This window comes from Pterocles gutturalis, unplaced genomic scaffold (assembly GCF_000699245.1).
Source record: "Pterocles gutturalis isolate BGI_N339 unplaced genomic scaffold, ASM69924v1 scaffold30979, whole genome shotgun sequence".
In the NCBI taxonomy this organism is placed as follows: domain Eukaryota; kingdom Metazoa; phylum Chordata; class Aves; order Pterocliformes; family Pteroclidae; genus Pterocles; species Pterocles gutturalis.
The window spans coordinates 1-12,520 of NW_010134187.1; the positions used below are offsets into that span (position 1 = coordinate 1).

The following is a 12,520-nucleotide window of genomic DNA, read 5'->3' on the forward strand; positions in this document are numbered from 1 at the left end:
TGCGGGTCCCCGGGAAGCTCGAAGGCGGAGCTGGTTGGGTGTGGGACTGTTTTAACGCGGTGTAACCCTGCCGCCCGGAGGGGGAGGGTGCGCCTCCCTTAAAGCTTCATCCTCTCAGCGGAGCGCGCTGGGAAGGTCGCTTCTGGGAAGGATTTGGCGGTTTTCAGGAAAAAAAAAAATCTCAGTTCGGTTTAAATTCAGTTGAAGCTCATCAGTGTGAGTATGAATGAGCGTGAGGGGATGTGCCCCAGTCTCGGAGGGGGTGCCCGGGGGGGAGGGCTGCCTGACAGGCGCTGAAGTGTTGGTCGGGTTCGGCCAGGGGTGGTGGCCTGGAGCAGACGGGGCAGGTTACTGCAGTGGAGCCGCAGAAGGAGCCAAGCCGTATGGAGTCCTGTCCATACTGCTCTTTGAGCATCATCCTTAGTGTGAGCTGTCCACAGAACTGTGCCCAGGCTTTGCTGAGGAGAGAAGTGGTCTGGGTCAGCTGCAGCAGATCTGGGAAAGGAGCCAGGAGGAAAGTGGTGTGGCTTATCCAGCGTCCAGTCTTAGGTGCAATTGTTAGTCTGTTTTTATTCAGTTGTGTCAGTGGACCTTGGCTATCTCCCATGTTCTTGACCATGACAACAGTGCCAAAAGATGAAGACTTCTACTGGAGAAGGAAAACATAGCAAAGAATTTTTTTTTCTCTCTGTATTGGCAGGCATGTTTCTAATAAAAATATTTTTTCAGAGAATAATTAAACACCTTGCAATTCCATATAACATTTCTACCCAATGTGCCTTTCCTTCTCTTTGAAGAATTTTTTTCTCCAACATATAGAGACTGGGTACAGGGCTTTGGTCTCACAGTGAACCCTTTCTGACTAAATTACAAATTATGCTTCTGATGTGGCTGAGCAAAGGTTGTAATCAGCATGGTGCCGTAAAACCCAAGAGGCGAAATTAGAGCGGCATATAGATTTTAAAGAAATAAACCCTAGTTGAAAGATGAACTAGCCTGTAAACAGACTTCCTTTTCTTACTTCAAAGCGTGACCCGTCATCGTAATTCTCACAGACTAATGAAACTCTTACTTGGGGTTGAAAGAACAAAAACTGGTCTCAATGTTTAGGGCTTTTAAGGGCTGCTTCCAGACTTCTAAAAATGTTTTGAAGTTTTGCGGGTTTTTTTTCTTCTTGCAGGAACAGATGTTGTCATTGTTAAAAATGGCAGAAGAATATGTGGCACGGGAGGCTGCTTAGCCAATGCACCTTTGCATCAGAACAAGAGCTATTTTGAGTTTAAAATCCAGTCCACAGGTTAGTCAGCAAAAATGTACAACTTTAAACTTGGAAGGTATGTCTGGTTACCTGCTGGTGGTCATATCTCAAATACTGAGCATATGCGTCTTTCTAATTGCATCCTTGAATTTGTGAACATTGGAGAATTTTAGAAGTTGTCATTGTGTAAAAGGAAATGGTTTCTTTTTTTTTAATTGTGGCTCTGACATATTAAAAAGAATGGTAAGTATATTGCTAAAGGAATGCAAATACTAAAACACCATATTGGTTTGTATGCTGTTGTATGCGTTTTTCAGTTAGCATATTATAGAAATGTTTTTTGGTAAATACATGCTTATGACCACATAAAGCACTGTAGCTATGAAGTATTTTTTTTTAATAGTGCAGTTTATCCAGCAATATCTGTAGCTATTTGCCTACCTTCATTTGCTTTTAACATGCACCATGTTTGCCCAAGCAAGGGTAATGCTCCTTGTGCTACACTTTGCTCTTCAAAACAAATGTGGAGCGCTTATTCCAGCACTGCCTTATCACGAGGAGCCTTTCAGCACCTTGTTTCTTTATTTGTTTTGCACAGATCTAATGCAAGGTAGCTGAAAGTGAATAAAATTTGGAAGCATTATGCCTTTACTAATATGGTCAGCTTCACTAGTACAGAGCGCACTCCAGGCTTGCCTGTATTCTAACATTAAAAATCAGCCTGTATTTTTAAAAACTACAGACACTGTGAAAATGAAGCTGTTCAGAGGGAGGGAAGAAGAAGGGAAGTGTTAGTCCAGAGACAGGCTTTATCATACCAGCTGGAGCTTGAACCTGGCGCTTTTTGGGTAAGGGTTGTTTGCATTCAGTTGGATTGGAACACAGGCAGTGTGAACACAAATCTGGCCAAAACACTTTGCAGTCAAACCAGTTGTTTAGTTTTAAACTACATATAAACCCCAGCTCAGTCTTAATTTGGCAATTTTAGTATCCTTCCTGTTGGGGAAAGAATGCACTGTGGCTGTTGTTCATGTATGGTCATTATTCACAGACACAGTACCCATGTTCTTATACTTAATTTGAGAAACACAGGAAATAAACTCTCCTGGTCCCTATGAGCTGTCTCCCATATATTCCTGTGTCCCAAGACAAGAGAGCTGTAGATCACTTAGCTTAAAACTTTGAACTTGTGCAATCTGTTAGGGGTCATCTATGGAGTCATCCTGACTATTGGAAAGTTTTTTGAAGCCTGATCTGTATCTTGTTCACACTCTTGTCCTTTTCATTCTGGGTATTTAAGTATTAGAATAAATTCTTCTGCAGTTTTGTGTTTTGCAACTCATTTTCTTAAATTTTTGCCTCATTTCAGTCTTCTGTAAATTGAATAGTCCCAGTTTTTCCTCCTTATAGATGGTGTTTTTACACTTTTGATTGGTTTTGTTGTTTCTTCTAGAATATGTCTAATTGACATAATTTGTCTTGAGGTATAGTGCTTAAAATGGATGCTCTGCTAGAGCTGCAGCAGCAGATGTCCTTCATCTGCTGTACATACAATATGTCTGCTTTATACATGCCATAAATCCAGAAGTTTTTCACAGCAGTAGAATACAGACTCACGCTCAGCATGTGGTCCGTGATGACCCCCAAATTATATTCTGTGAACTGGTTGCCAAGCCACTATTGTATTTGTGTCACTTACATTCCTACTTACCTGCTGTTCTTCATAATTCAGAAAAAGCAAGTGCATTTTCCTTATTTCAGACCTCTTAACCAATTTGTCAGGATCATTTAAAACTTGAGCGGCCTCTGAACAGCTTGCAGTCCTGTCAGGTTGGTATTGGCAGCACGTGTAATAAGGACATCATCATGTTATCCAAGTCATTGATGCGAATATGGAACAGTATCTGACCTCGGGCATTCAGTACAAAACCTCATGAGTCATCTTTTTTTATTTGACAGGGTGCTACTGATGAGTGGTCCTGGAGTACAGTTCTCTAACCAGTTGTGCATTCACATTGCTGTAACTGTCTAGACCATGTTTTCATCATGTGACTATTTCAATATTGTCTGAGTTTCAAAAACATGACAAATAAAGATCTGGCATATTTACAGTTTCTTCCTTTTCCTTAAGACTGGTCTAACCAGTTGAAGAAGGAAATTATGTTGTTCACAAATCCATGCTAGTTGGTTTATTTTTCACATCCTCCTACAGTCTCAGTTTATTTTCAATATTTTTCTGGGAATAAAAGTTAAGCTAAGTGGTAACAATTCTCTGGATTTTCCTTTTTCAGGATAGATGCTGTTTATCTTCAGTCTTTTGTGATTGCTCGTACTGGGTCTGGCCAGGATGGAGTTAATTTTTTTCATAGCAGCTCCCATGGTGCTGTGTTTTAGATTCGTGACCAAAACAATACTGATAACACAGGGATGTTTTAGCTGTTACTGAGCAGCCTTTGCACAGTACCAAGGCCATCTCTGTTTCTCACTCTGCCCCCGCAGTGAATAAGGTTGGGGGTGCCTTTGAGGTTGGGATGGGACACAACCAGGTGGATGACCTGAACTAACCAAAAGACATATTCCATGCCACATAATGTGATGCTCAGCAACAAAAGGAAGAGGAGGGGGTTGAGGGAGGTTAGCCATCTTGTGCTTGGGAATTGGCTGGGCATCGATCTACCCATGGGAGGTGGTGAGTGATTGCCATTGCCTCACTTTTTTTTTTTTTGTTTTCTTTCTTTCTTCCACTTCTCCTTTTCATATTAAACATTTTTTGTCTTTACCCACCAGTTTTCTCGGTTTTATTCTTACTTTCCTCTTCTTCCATTCCACTGGGGGCTGTGGGGGCAAGTGAGTGAGTGCTTGGGTGGTGCTTGGCTGCCTACTGGGGCTAACCCACAATATTCCTGGTATTCCCAAGAGATACTTGCTGCTAGTCCCACCATAGCACTAGTTAAGAACACATTCTTAATGCTGTCCTGCTTCAGTCAGATAGTCTTCAAAATAATTTTTTTTTTGTTGCCATGTTAATGTCACATTTTAGGGATTTGGGGTATTGGAGTTGCAACCCAGAAAGCAAACTTGAATCAAATTCCACTTGGTCGAGATGTCCATAGCCTGGTGATGAGGAATGATGGAGCTCTCTACTATAACAATGAGGAGAAAAATAGACTACCAGCAAACAACCTTCCTCAGGAGGGTGATGTGGTGGTGAGTTTCTTAAGGCTTCTTTATCTTCACCAGCTCTTCCCAGATTACTCTTATGTACAGCTCTGTGGTCAGACTAACTATTTCTGTCAAATTGTTTGGCTTGCATTTCCCAGTTTGGAAAAGTGCTGATACAAACTCCTGTTGTATTTGAATGGATCAGCAGCCTGGATACTGGTGGATTTCATTCTCAGCATTGATTTCAGTTTCTGAATGAGGGACGGACTTTACCAGTGTTTGAAAAGTAGCTTCTAATGCTCTGTTGCTGTCTGGTTGCTGTATCTGCTGAACAGATAACTCCTGTCACAAGGATCGTGTATTGTTTGAGATGGGACCTTCCTGAACAAATAATGTGATAGAATGTATTACGTAGCCATGCACGATGCCCAGCTGAACTGAAGATCCCATAGCTAACTGGTTAATGATTAGAAGGACAGAGCAGAGATAGATCCTGTGTGAGAGCTGAATTGTATTTTTAGCCAAACTTTTGTAGGGAAGGAGAGATACTAAGTGGAGAGGGGTGTCATGCTCACTGGGAAGGTGGTTTAAGAGTGAGAGCAAATGGAGAAGCCTAAGAGTTTTTGAACCTTACTACTCCAGGTTTCTCAAAACATCTTTAAGTGACTTTGTTTGAAGGGTTGTGTTTTATTGCTGTCCTTTTCTCAATGTCCTGTTCTCAATGTCCTGTTAGAGTTTTATTTTCTAAAATACTTGGGAGCAATGCAATGAAATTTAGACCACTTTTCACCGCTACTTTTTCTTGCTGGTAACCTTACTTCTATATAGCAAGGGTTAGAAATTTCATCTTTAGAAGCCCCAAACAGCTAAGTTTGAGTCTTCCATCCTTTACCCTCAGATATTATATTATTCTTTTAATCCCCTTCTGAAATTGGTTTGGGTTTTTTTTGGAGCATTTCAGACTGTTTCAGGTTTGGTCAACCTATGTAGTCTGAACAGCTTCAACTAATCACAAAAAAAAAAAATAGCTGATGTGTTACTGCTAACTCCCCAGTTTTCATAAATTTCAATTTATTTTGTTCTGTCTTGAGAATAGATTTCTGACGTACTGAATGGCAACACAAATTGTCACACTCAGCCAGACCAAAACAGTGAGAAAAATAATTTACCTAACAAATAAGTAATTCATTACCTTGTTAGTGTTTGCTTTCTGCTGTGTAGTCAGCGTATTTATAGTGTTGTGTATGTAACCATGGTCTGTTGTGTTGGCAAAGTAAATGAGCTCAGAGAGGTTTTTATATGGAAGTATGGACAGATAAACTTAATTCATAGCATCACTTCTTATTAAAGTTATTTTCATGAGGAGATATAAACAAGAAGACTGCAAAGTGCTTAATATTAAAAATAATTGAAAATTTTGTGTTTCTTTAACAAGGTGAAGAATAGTTTGGAAATTTGTTTTGTAAGCTTTGTAAGATGCCATGTGCAGTACTGTGCTGCATCCAAATTGAATGAGCATTAAGGAATCTTGACAATTTGAAAATACAAATGTTACAGGTCATTTATTAACTTCTGGTCCTTTGCAGGAATATTTCAAGTGAGGTTTTCTAGGATGCTGTGCTTTGCATAATGGAGTTAAAATTTGCCTGTGGCTAAGAAAGCTAAATTAGGTAGCAATCTTATGTGTATAAATTTGTTGATGCTTTTTTGTTAATTTTCTGTACTTTGTAGGGCATTACATATGACCATGTAGAATTAAACGTATATTTAAATGGGAAGAACATGCATTGTCCAGCTTCAGGAATCCGAGGGACTGTATATCCAGTGGTATACGGTAAGTTAGAAATTTTCAAACTGTTTCACAGTATGGACAATATTTTTGTACCAAATCTGTCTTGTGAGTATGTATTCTTCTCACTAAAGTGAATGCACATCATTAATTTATTTTGGGTGACTATAACAATAAATTGCATGAAATTACAAACCTAGGAAAATAGAAAATTATATTTTCACCTCATTTTTAACACTGCTTAATAGCTAGGAAAAAAAGCACTGCTTACTGACTGCTTACAGTGTCGGCATCCCACAACCTGGGGAGTTACTGCAATCAGTCTAAAAATTGCCAAGTAAAAAAAAAAAAACACATGAAGCAGATGAAAAAAGAAGACCAACAAATTTGAAGTAATGTAGACTTGTGGGCTAGTCTGATTTATCTCTGAAGCTTGGTATTTATGCTTGTTAATTTCACATACTTCATAAAAGCATTCAGTGTTACATATGAATAGATCCTGAATTGCTGCTTGTATTTTCTTATGGAAGTAATAAGTTTAATGTATTACTACTGCAGCTGCTTGCTGTATAGTGGTACAGCTCTTTGCTGCAATACCAACTTGATGCCCACTTTTGAAATCCAGTGATTGGTGAGTGAATTGTAGTAGCTGTTTTGCCAGCAGCCATCAATACAACACAGCAGTTTTGAACAAGAAACAAATACCATATCCAATTAATCCCTGCATAGGCAGTTTAAGAAAAGAGTTTATGAATTATGGAAGCTGGAATTGGGCCAAGACATGTGTTAACAATTTACTCTCCCAGAACTTGGCTGTGGTTTTGTAGTTGCCAAGTAGTCAGAATTCCGTTTAACGTCTCAACTGAAAGGCAGCACTTCCCCTAGCTCAGTGCATAATCAATGCTACACTCTGGGTTGGCTTGTAACTTAGAGCAAATGATAACTGCTCGTTGGATTCCCTGTATTACACCTACAGCCATCTCCAGTTTATCTTTATTCCCGTGTGAGCTTCATCTAAGAAGCAGCCTCTTCCAAAATACTTTCATTCCAGAGATACCATTAGCTATATGAGTGGATAATTTTTTTCATTTCATGGTTGGTTCCTAACGAACTTTTGTCATGTTCCCATTTACATCTTGATACATTTGTAATACTGAATTTTATGAACAGGAAGAAAATTCTCTAGATGTGTTGTAGAGCCTCTGAAATCTATAAATGTAGCTGACAAATTATATCTTTCCAAGCTATTCAAGTGGAAATTGTTTTGTATGGTCATTTTGTGATGTGTTCTTAAGCCACATGATGGCGCTGCTAAAATGCTGTGGCAGACAGTAGCTGCCCTGCAGCACTGCGGGATCTCCTGCAAAACGCCTGGCAAGCTGCGGGAAGAGAGTTGCTGTGTGATAATTGATTGTTGCATCTTCCCTATATTTTGGAAATGGTGTTACATAGCATAGAGAATGAAGGTTGCTTTCAGAAAACAGCTGGTGGCATGTCAGTCTACTGTAAATCATCTTTTTCTGTGACTAAAGAAGTTCTGTGCCTGGGGAATGCAGTGACCTTTTATTGCCAGCCTCTTATTATAATCTTCCACAAGTGGGCATAATTTCATCATAATTATCATATCTTCTACATGTGGCTGTAACAATTGCAGCCTGCAACTTGCTTTTGCATGGTACTTGCTTGGTATAAACTGTAACTATAAATGTCCTTAATTTAATGTGAACTTCTAGTCATGTGAAAGGATTGGACCATAGAGAAGAGAGTTTCTTAAGTATTCACCCTATCCAGAATTCAGACTAGAACTATAGATATCTTTTTAAAAGAAGCATGGTAGAGCAGGCAAACACGGCATCAAGTCTGAGAATGTAACACAGAAAAGTAGACTTAGAGGTTGTTCCCTACAGCAGCTGTACCTCAGGCACTTTTGCATAAGTGAGATGCAAACACTGCATAAGTACTACAGAACCGTACAAGTACACTAAGAAGAGTTTTAACTGAGCCTAGGAGGGAATAATTGCCACCTTGGCTCCAAGATCTCCTAAATTCCAACTCAAAATATGGACATGAAGCTTTTCTATTTTGACCTAATGTTGCTAGTGTACCAGGTTCATCTTGGAAAACTTGTCTTTGAGAGGTCTTGCATTTCTGACTGGTTGGGTATTTCAGTTTGCTAATGTGATACACGAAAGCTTTGCTGTGAAAATCCTCAGCTGTGAAAATCCTCAGACTATTTCTTAGAGTCTTCATTGAAGGCAGCAACACTTATGTCTCAGACAATGCAGGAGGTCCAAAACCGGGAGAGGTATTGTAAAAAGCCATTAACTTCCCACTCAAAGAAGCAGTCAAAGAAGCTCTCTCTGTATCATGTGCTAAAACAGATGGTCTGACACCAACCATTGCAGGCATCTGAAACTGTGTAAACTGCTGGAAAAATAATTGCAGACACCTGACACTCCAGCAAAATTAGGAAGTGGACAGAGAAATATGCAGCTAAGGAGGTGACAGCCTTGCAATATGTATCTGGCAGTGTCCTTACTCTGTAGATTTCCAGAGATATAGAGTAGGAAATTTGGAGGGAATTGCCTGAAGCCCTGCTAACACTCCCGGTGAAATCAGAGGTAGCATTCTCAATGACTTCAGCAAGGACTGTTACTGACTAAAGTAAATAGCAGAAAAGAGAGATGATTTGCTCTCCTTTGGTGTGTGTGTAGTTCTTTAGCAAATCTGTTGAAGATAGTTCTTTTGATTATATTGTATGTATGCAAAGGATGTATTGGAGAATGTTCTTCGTGGTTTGAGCATAGTATATAATCTAGTAAGATGGTATAATAGAGGATCAAAGTTTAAGTGTTCCTTCTCTAATTCCTCTGTTTGGTTCTCTTCTGCAGTTGATGACAGTGCCATTCTGGATTGTCAGTTCAGTGAATTTTATCATACACCTCCACCAGGGTTTGAAAAGATCCTCTTTGAGCAGCAAATCTTCTGAATGTCTTCATACTGAAAATTTGCACCCTGCACTGTTACAAAAGCTTTGTCAACTTAAATAAAGCTTCACATTACTTTTAGGAAACATATCTGTATTTTTAGTAAGTACTTGTGACTCTTGTCTGCAGAATTAATATGTTAACTGCAGCACCAGATAACTGTGTTGCAAATACAAGATTTCTGACAATGTTTTGCAGTTGAAAATGAGTGCTTTGGGGCAGAGTTTTCCTCTGATTTGTACTTGATGCATAAGGAGACTAAGGGACATTATTGACATCAGTATTACATTCAGTATTTTGAATAAACTGGAGCTCTGCAAAGCCAGTACTACTTACGCATATGATGGCTACGGAGATGGATAGTTTTCGTGATTTTTTTTTCCCAGCTTTTTTCACACAGAAGTTACGTACCTTGTTTAAGGGAAGCACTGTGTCTAGTCTGTGATTTGTAGTTGCAGTGTCCCAGTTGTGCACAATGACTAATAATATGATGGCATAACTAGCAGCTAGATACCTTTTTTTTTTTTCCCAAGGTGTAATTTAATCCATTTTCTCAATCTTAGGCTGGCAAATGTAATTTATCTGTTTCTCCTAGCTTTTCATTTGCTTTTATTGTGACAAATAATAGGACACTTTCTAATAATACTTTTTTGTTGAACCTTAAAAGATAAACCTGAACATGACCTGTGTTTTTGAGGACCACCATGCTGTGCTGCTCTGGTAGGAGAGTATGCAAAGAGCCAGGTGAAGGGTATGAGATGTTAGGTGAGGCCTTACATCTAAACTGTAAATCAGAGTATTCTTTTATGGAATATCATATTTAATTTCTTTGTGAATAATTTATAAATGATTAATGGCTAAGACATTGTTCTAAAATGTGATGCCCTTGCGTATAAATTGTGAGATGCTTTTTTCCCCCTCTTGTCATATTTAATATACTTCCTAGAAGAATTTTTATTGCAAAGAAAATCTTTGTCCTGGATGTTTGGTTTTTTGGTTTTGGCTCTTCCTGGGTTAATGCATTTGCATAAATGAATGATTTTATTTAAATATTTTTAGAAATTATCTGATTCTGAAATTTTCAAATACAAACAGGTTTCTCAAAGCCTTTCACCTTATGATTTTCTGTATGTGTCTTTTCATTCTGAGTGGCCTGCGTTTTCCTTTCTTTTTAGCCTTGCTATCACATGACAGTGTTGGGTAGAACTTTTCAACCTGAAAGGCATTATGCCCTTGTCAGCATTATGGTATAAAGCTGGGGAGATTAGAGTGCAGTTTCATGTCTCCCCTTGAAATCTGCTTTGGTGTGGTCACATACGTAATCTAAGTTAGACAAAACATTCGTATGTTTTGTTTCAGTTTCTCCAGTAGATGTTTTGAGTAGTTTCCTCAGACATAGAGTTTCCTCAGAAGTGGGAGCAGCTGTCCTTGCTAGGACAGAGGATTCTCTGGTTGGCTGACCCTGACTGGATGTCAGGTGCCCACAAAATCCAGTCTATCACTCCCCTCCTCAGCTGGACAGGAGAGAGAAAATATAACAAAAGGCTCATGGCTTGAGATAAGGACAAGGAGAGATCACTCCCCTGTTACTGTCATGGGCAAAACTGACTCAACTTGGGGAAGATTAAATTAATTTGTTACCAATCAAATCAGATTAGGGTAATGAGAAATAAAACCAAATCTTAAAAACACCTTCCTCCCCCCCATCTTCCCAGGCTCAACTCTACTCCTGAATTCTCTACCTCCTGCACCCAAGCAGCGCAGGGGGACAGGAAGTGGGGGTCATGGTCAGTTCATCACACATCTCATTGTCCCTGCTGCTCCTTCCCCCTCAGGGAGAACTCACACTCTTGCCCTGTTCCAGCATGGGTTCCCTCCCATGGGAGACAGTCTTCCATGAACTTCTCCAATGTGACTCCTTCCCACCGGCTGCAGTTCTTCGTGAACTGCTCCAGTGTGGGTCCCTACCATGGGGTGCAGTCCTTCAGGAACAGCCTGCTCCAGCGTGGGTCCCCCACGGGGTCACAAGTCCTGCCAGCAAACCTGCCCCAGCGTGGGCTCCTCTCTACACAGGGCCACAGGACCTGCCAGGAGCCTGCTCCAGCATGGGCTTCCCACAGGGTCACAGCCTCCTTCAGGGATCCACCTGCTCCAGCGTGGGGTCCCTCCAGGGGCTGCAGGTGGGTCTCTGCTCCACCGTTACCTCCATGGCTGCAGGGGCACAGCTGCCTCACCATGGGCTGCACCACGGGCTGCAGGGGCATCTCTGCTCAGGCAGGGAGAGCAGTGGATATTGTCTACCTGGACTTCATTAAGACCTTTGATAGCATCTCTTATGAGATCCTTATAGACAAGCTGTTGATGGATGGGCTAGATGAGCAGACAGTGAGGTAGACTGAAAACGGAAGAATATGGAGCCAGGCTCTTTCCAGTGGTGTCCAGTGACAGGACCAGAGGCAATGGGCGCAAACCAAAGCACAGGAGGTTCTCTCTGAACGTCAGGAAAGACTTTTTCACTGGGTGGGTGACCGAGCACTGGCACGGGTTGGCCAGGGAGGTTGTGGAGTCTCCCTCCTTGGAGATACTAAAAAGCTATCTGGACATGGTTCTGGGCAACTGACTGAAAGTGGCACAGCTTGAGCAGGAGGCTTGGACCAGATGACCTTTGGAGGTCTCTTCCAACCTCAACCACTCTGTGATTCTTCCTCGAGATGGTGTTGCTACACTAGTTGACACATAACCATAATGTTTCTGTAATCAAGTTTGTCAGCTCTTCAAATTTGAAATGATTACATATATATAAAAGGGAAGGCATGTGTCCTTTTTCCTTTTGATATCTTTCAACAATGTCTTCAACAGTGGTTCTTTGCCATGAAAGACTACTGAGGTGAAAGTGCTTCTTGTGGAATTATATTTCTCATGGTCCTGGGGAAAGGTGGAAGTATTTAAAAAAATTCTTGCTTCCATCTAACTGCATCCAGTAAACAACTTATTTTTTGAAGTCTGCTGTGTTTAAGAATATTTAACAGTAAAAGCTGCTACCTTGAGCTTGATGTAGACTTGCTTTAAAAGATGGAGAAAGCTGTCTTCTTCAAAGCTGGTGTTTGAAATGGAAAACATTTTGGTAAATACCAAACATTCAAAATAGCTGCTAAATTCACAAAAAATATGAAAAGAGCCTGCTTTTATAGCTCAAAGTTGCTCATTTCTCATTTTAAACCAAGTAAGATGGATTTGTAATACCACACAATGTAACTACACCTCTTGTGATAAAAATCTTCTTGTTCTGCAACTGGTGATGCAGGGAAACTGTAAAATAAGGGG

At 40.3% G+C, this 12,520-nt stretch overlaps 1 protein-coding gene across 1 annotated transcript; it reads left to right on the top strand.

The window, feature by feature from the left end:
• Positions 1-1,180: 1,180 nt before the first annotated feature.
• On the top strand, positions 1,181-9,815 carry SPRYD7 (SPRY domain containing 7; the record flags this gene model as incomplete). The annotated part of the gene is made up of 4 exons (XM_010081507.1): positions 1,181-1,297; positions 4,299-4,465; positions 6,152-6,254; positions 9,101-9,815. Coding segments are annotated over 4 exons (485 nt in total), but the record flags the coding sequence as incomplete, so codon positions are not given.
• Between the last annotated feature and the right edge of the window lie 2,705 nt (positions 9,816-12,520).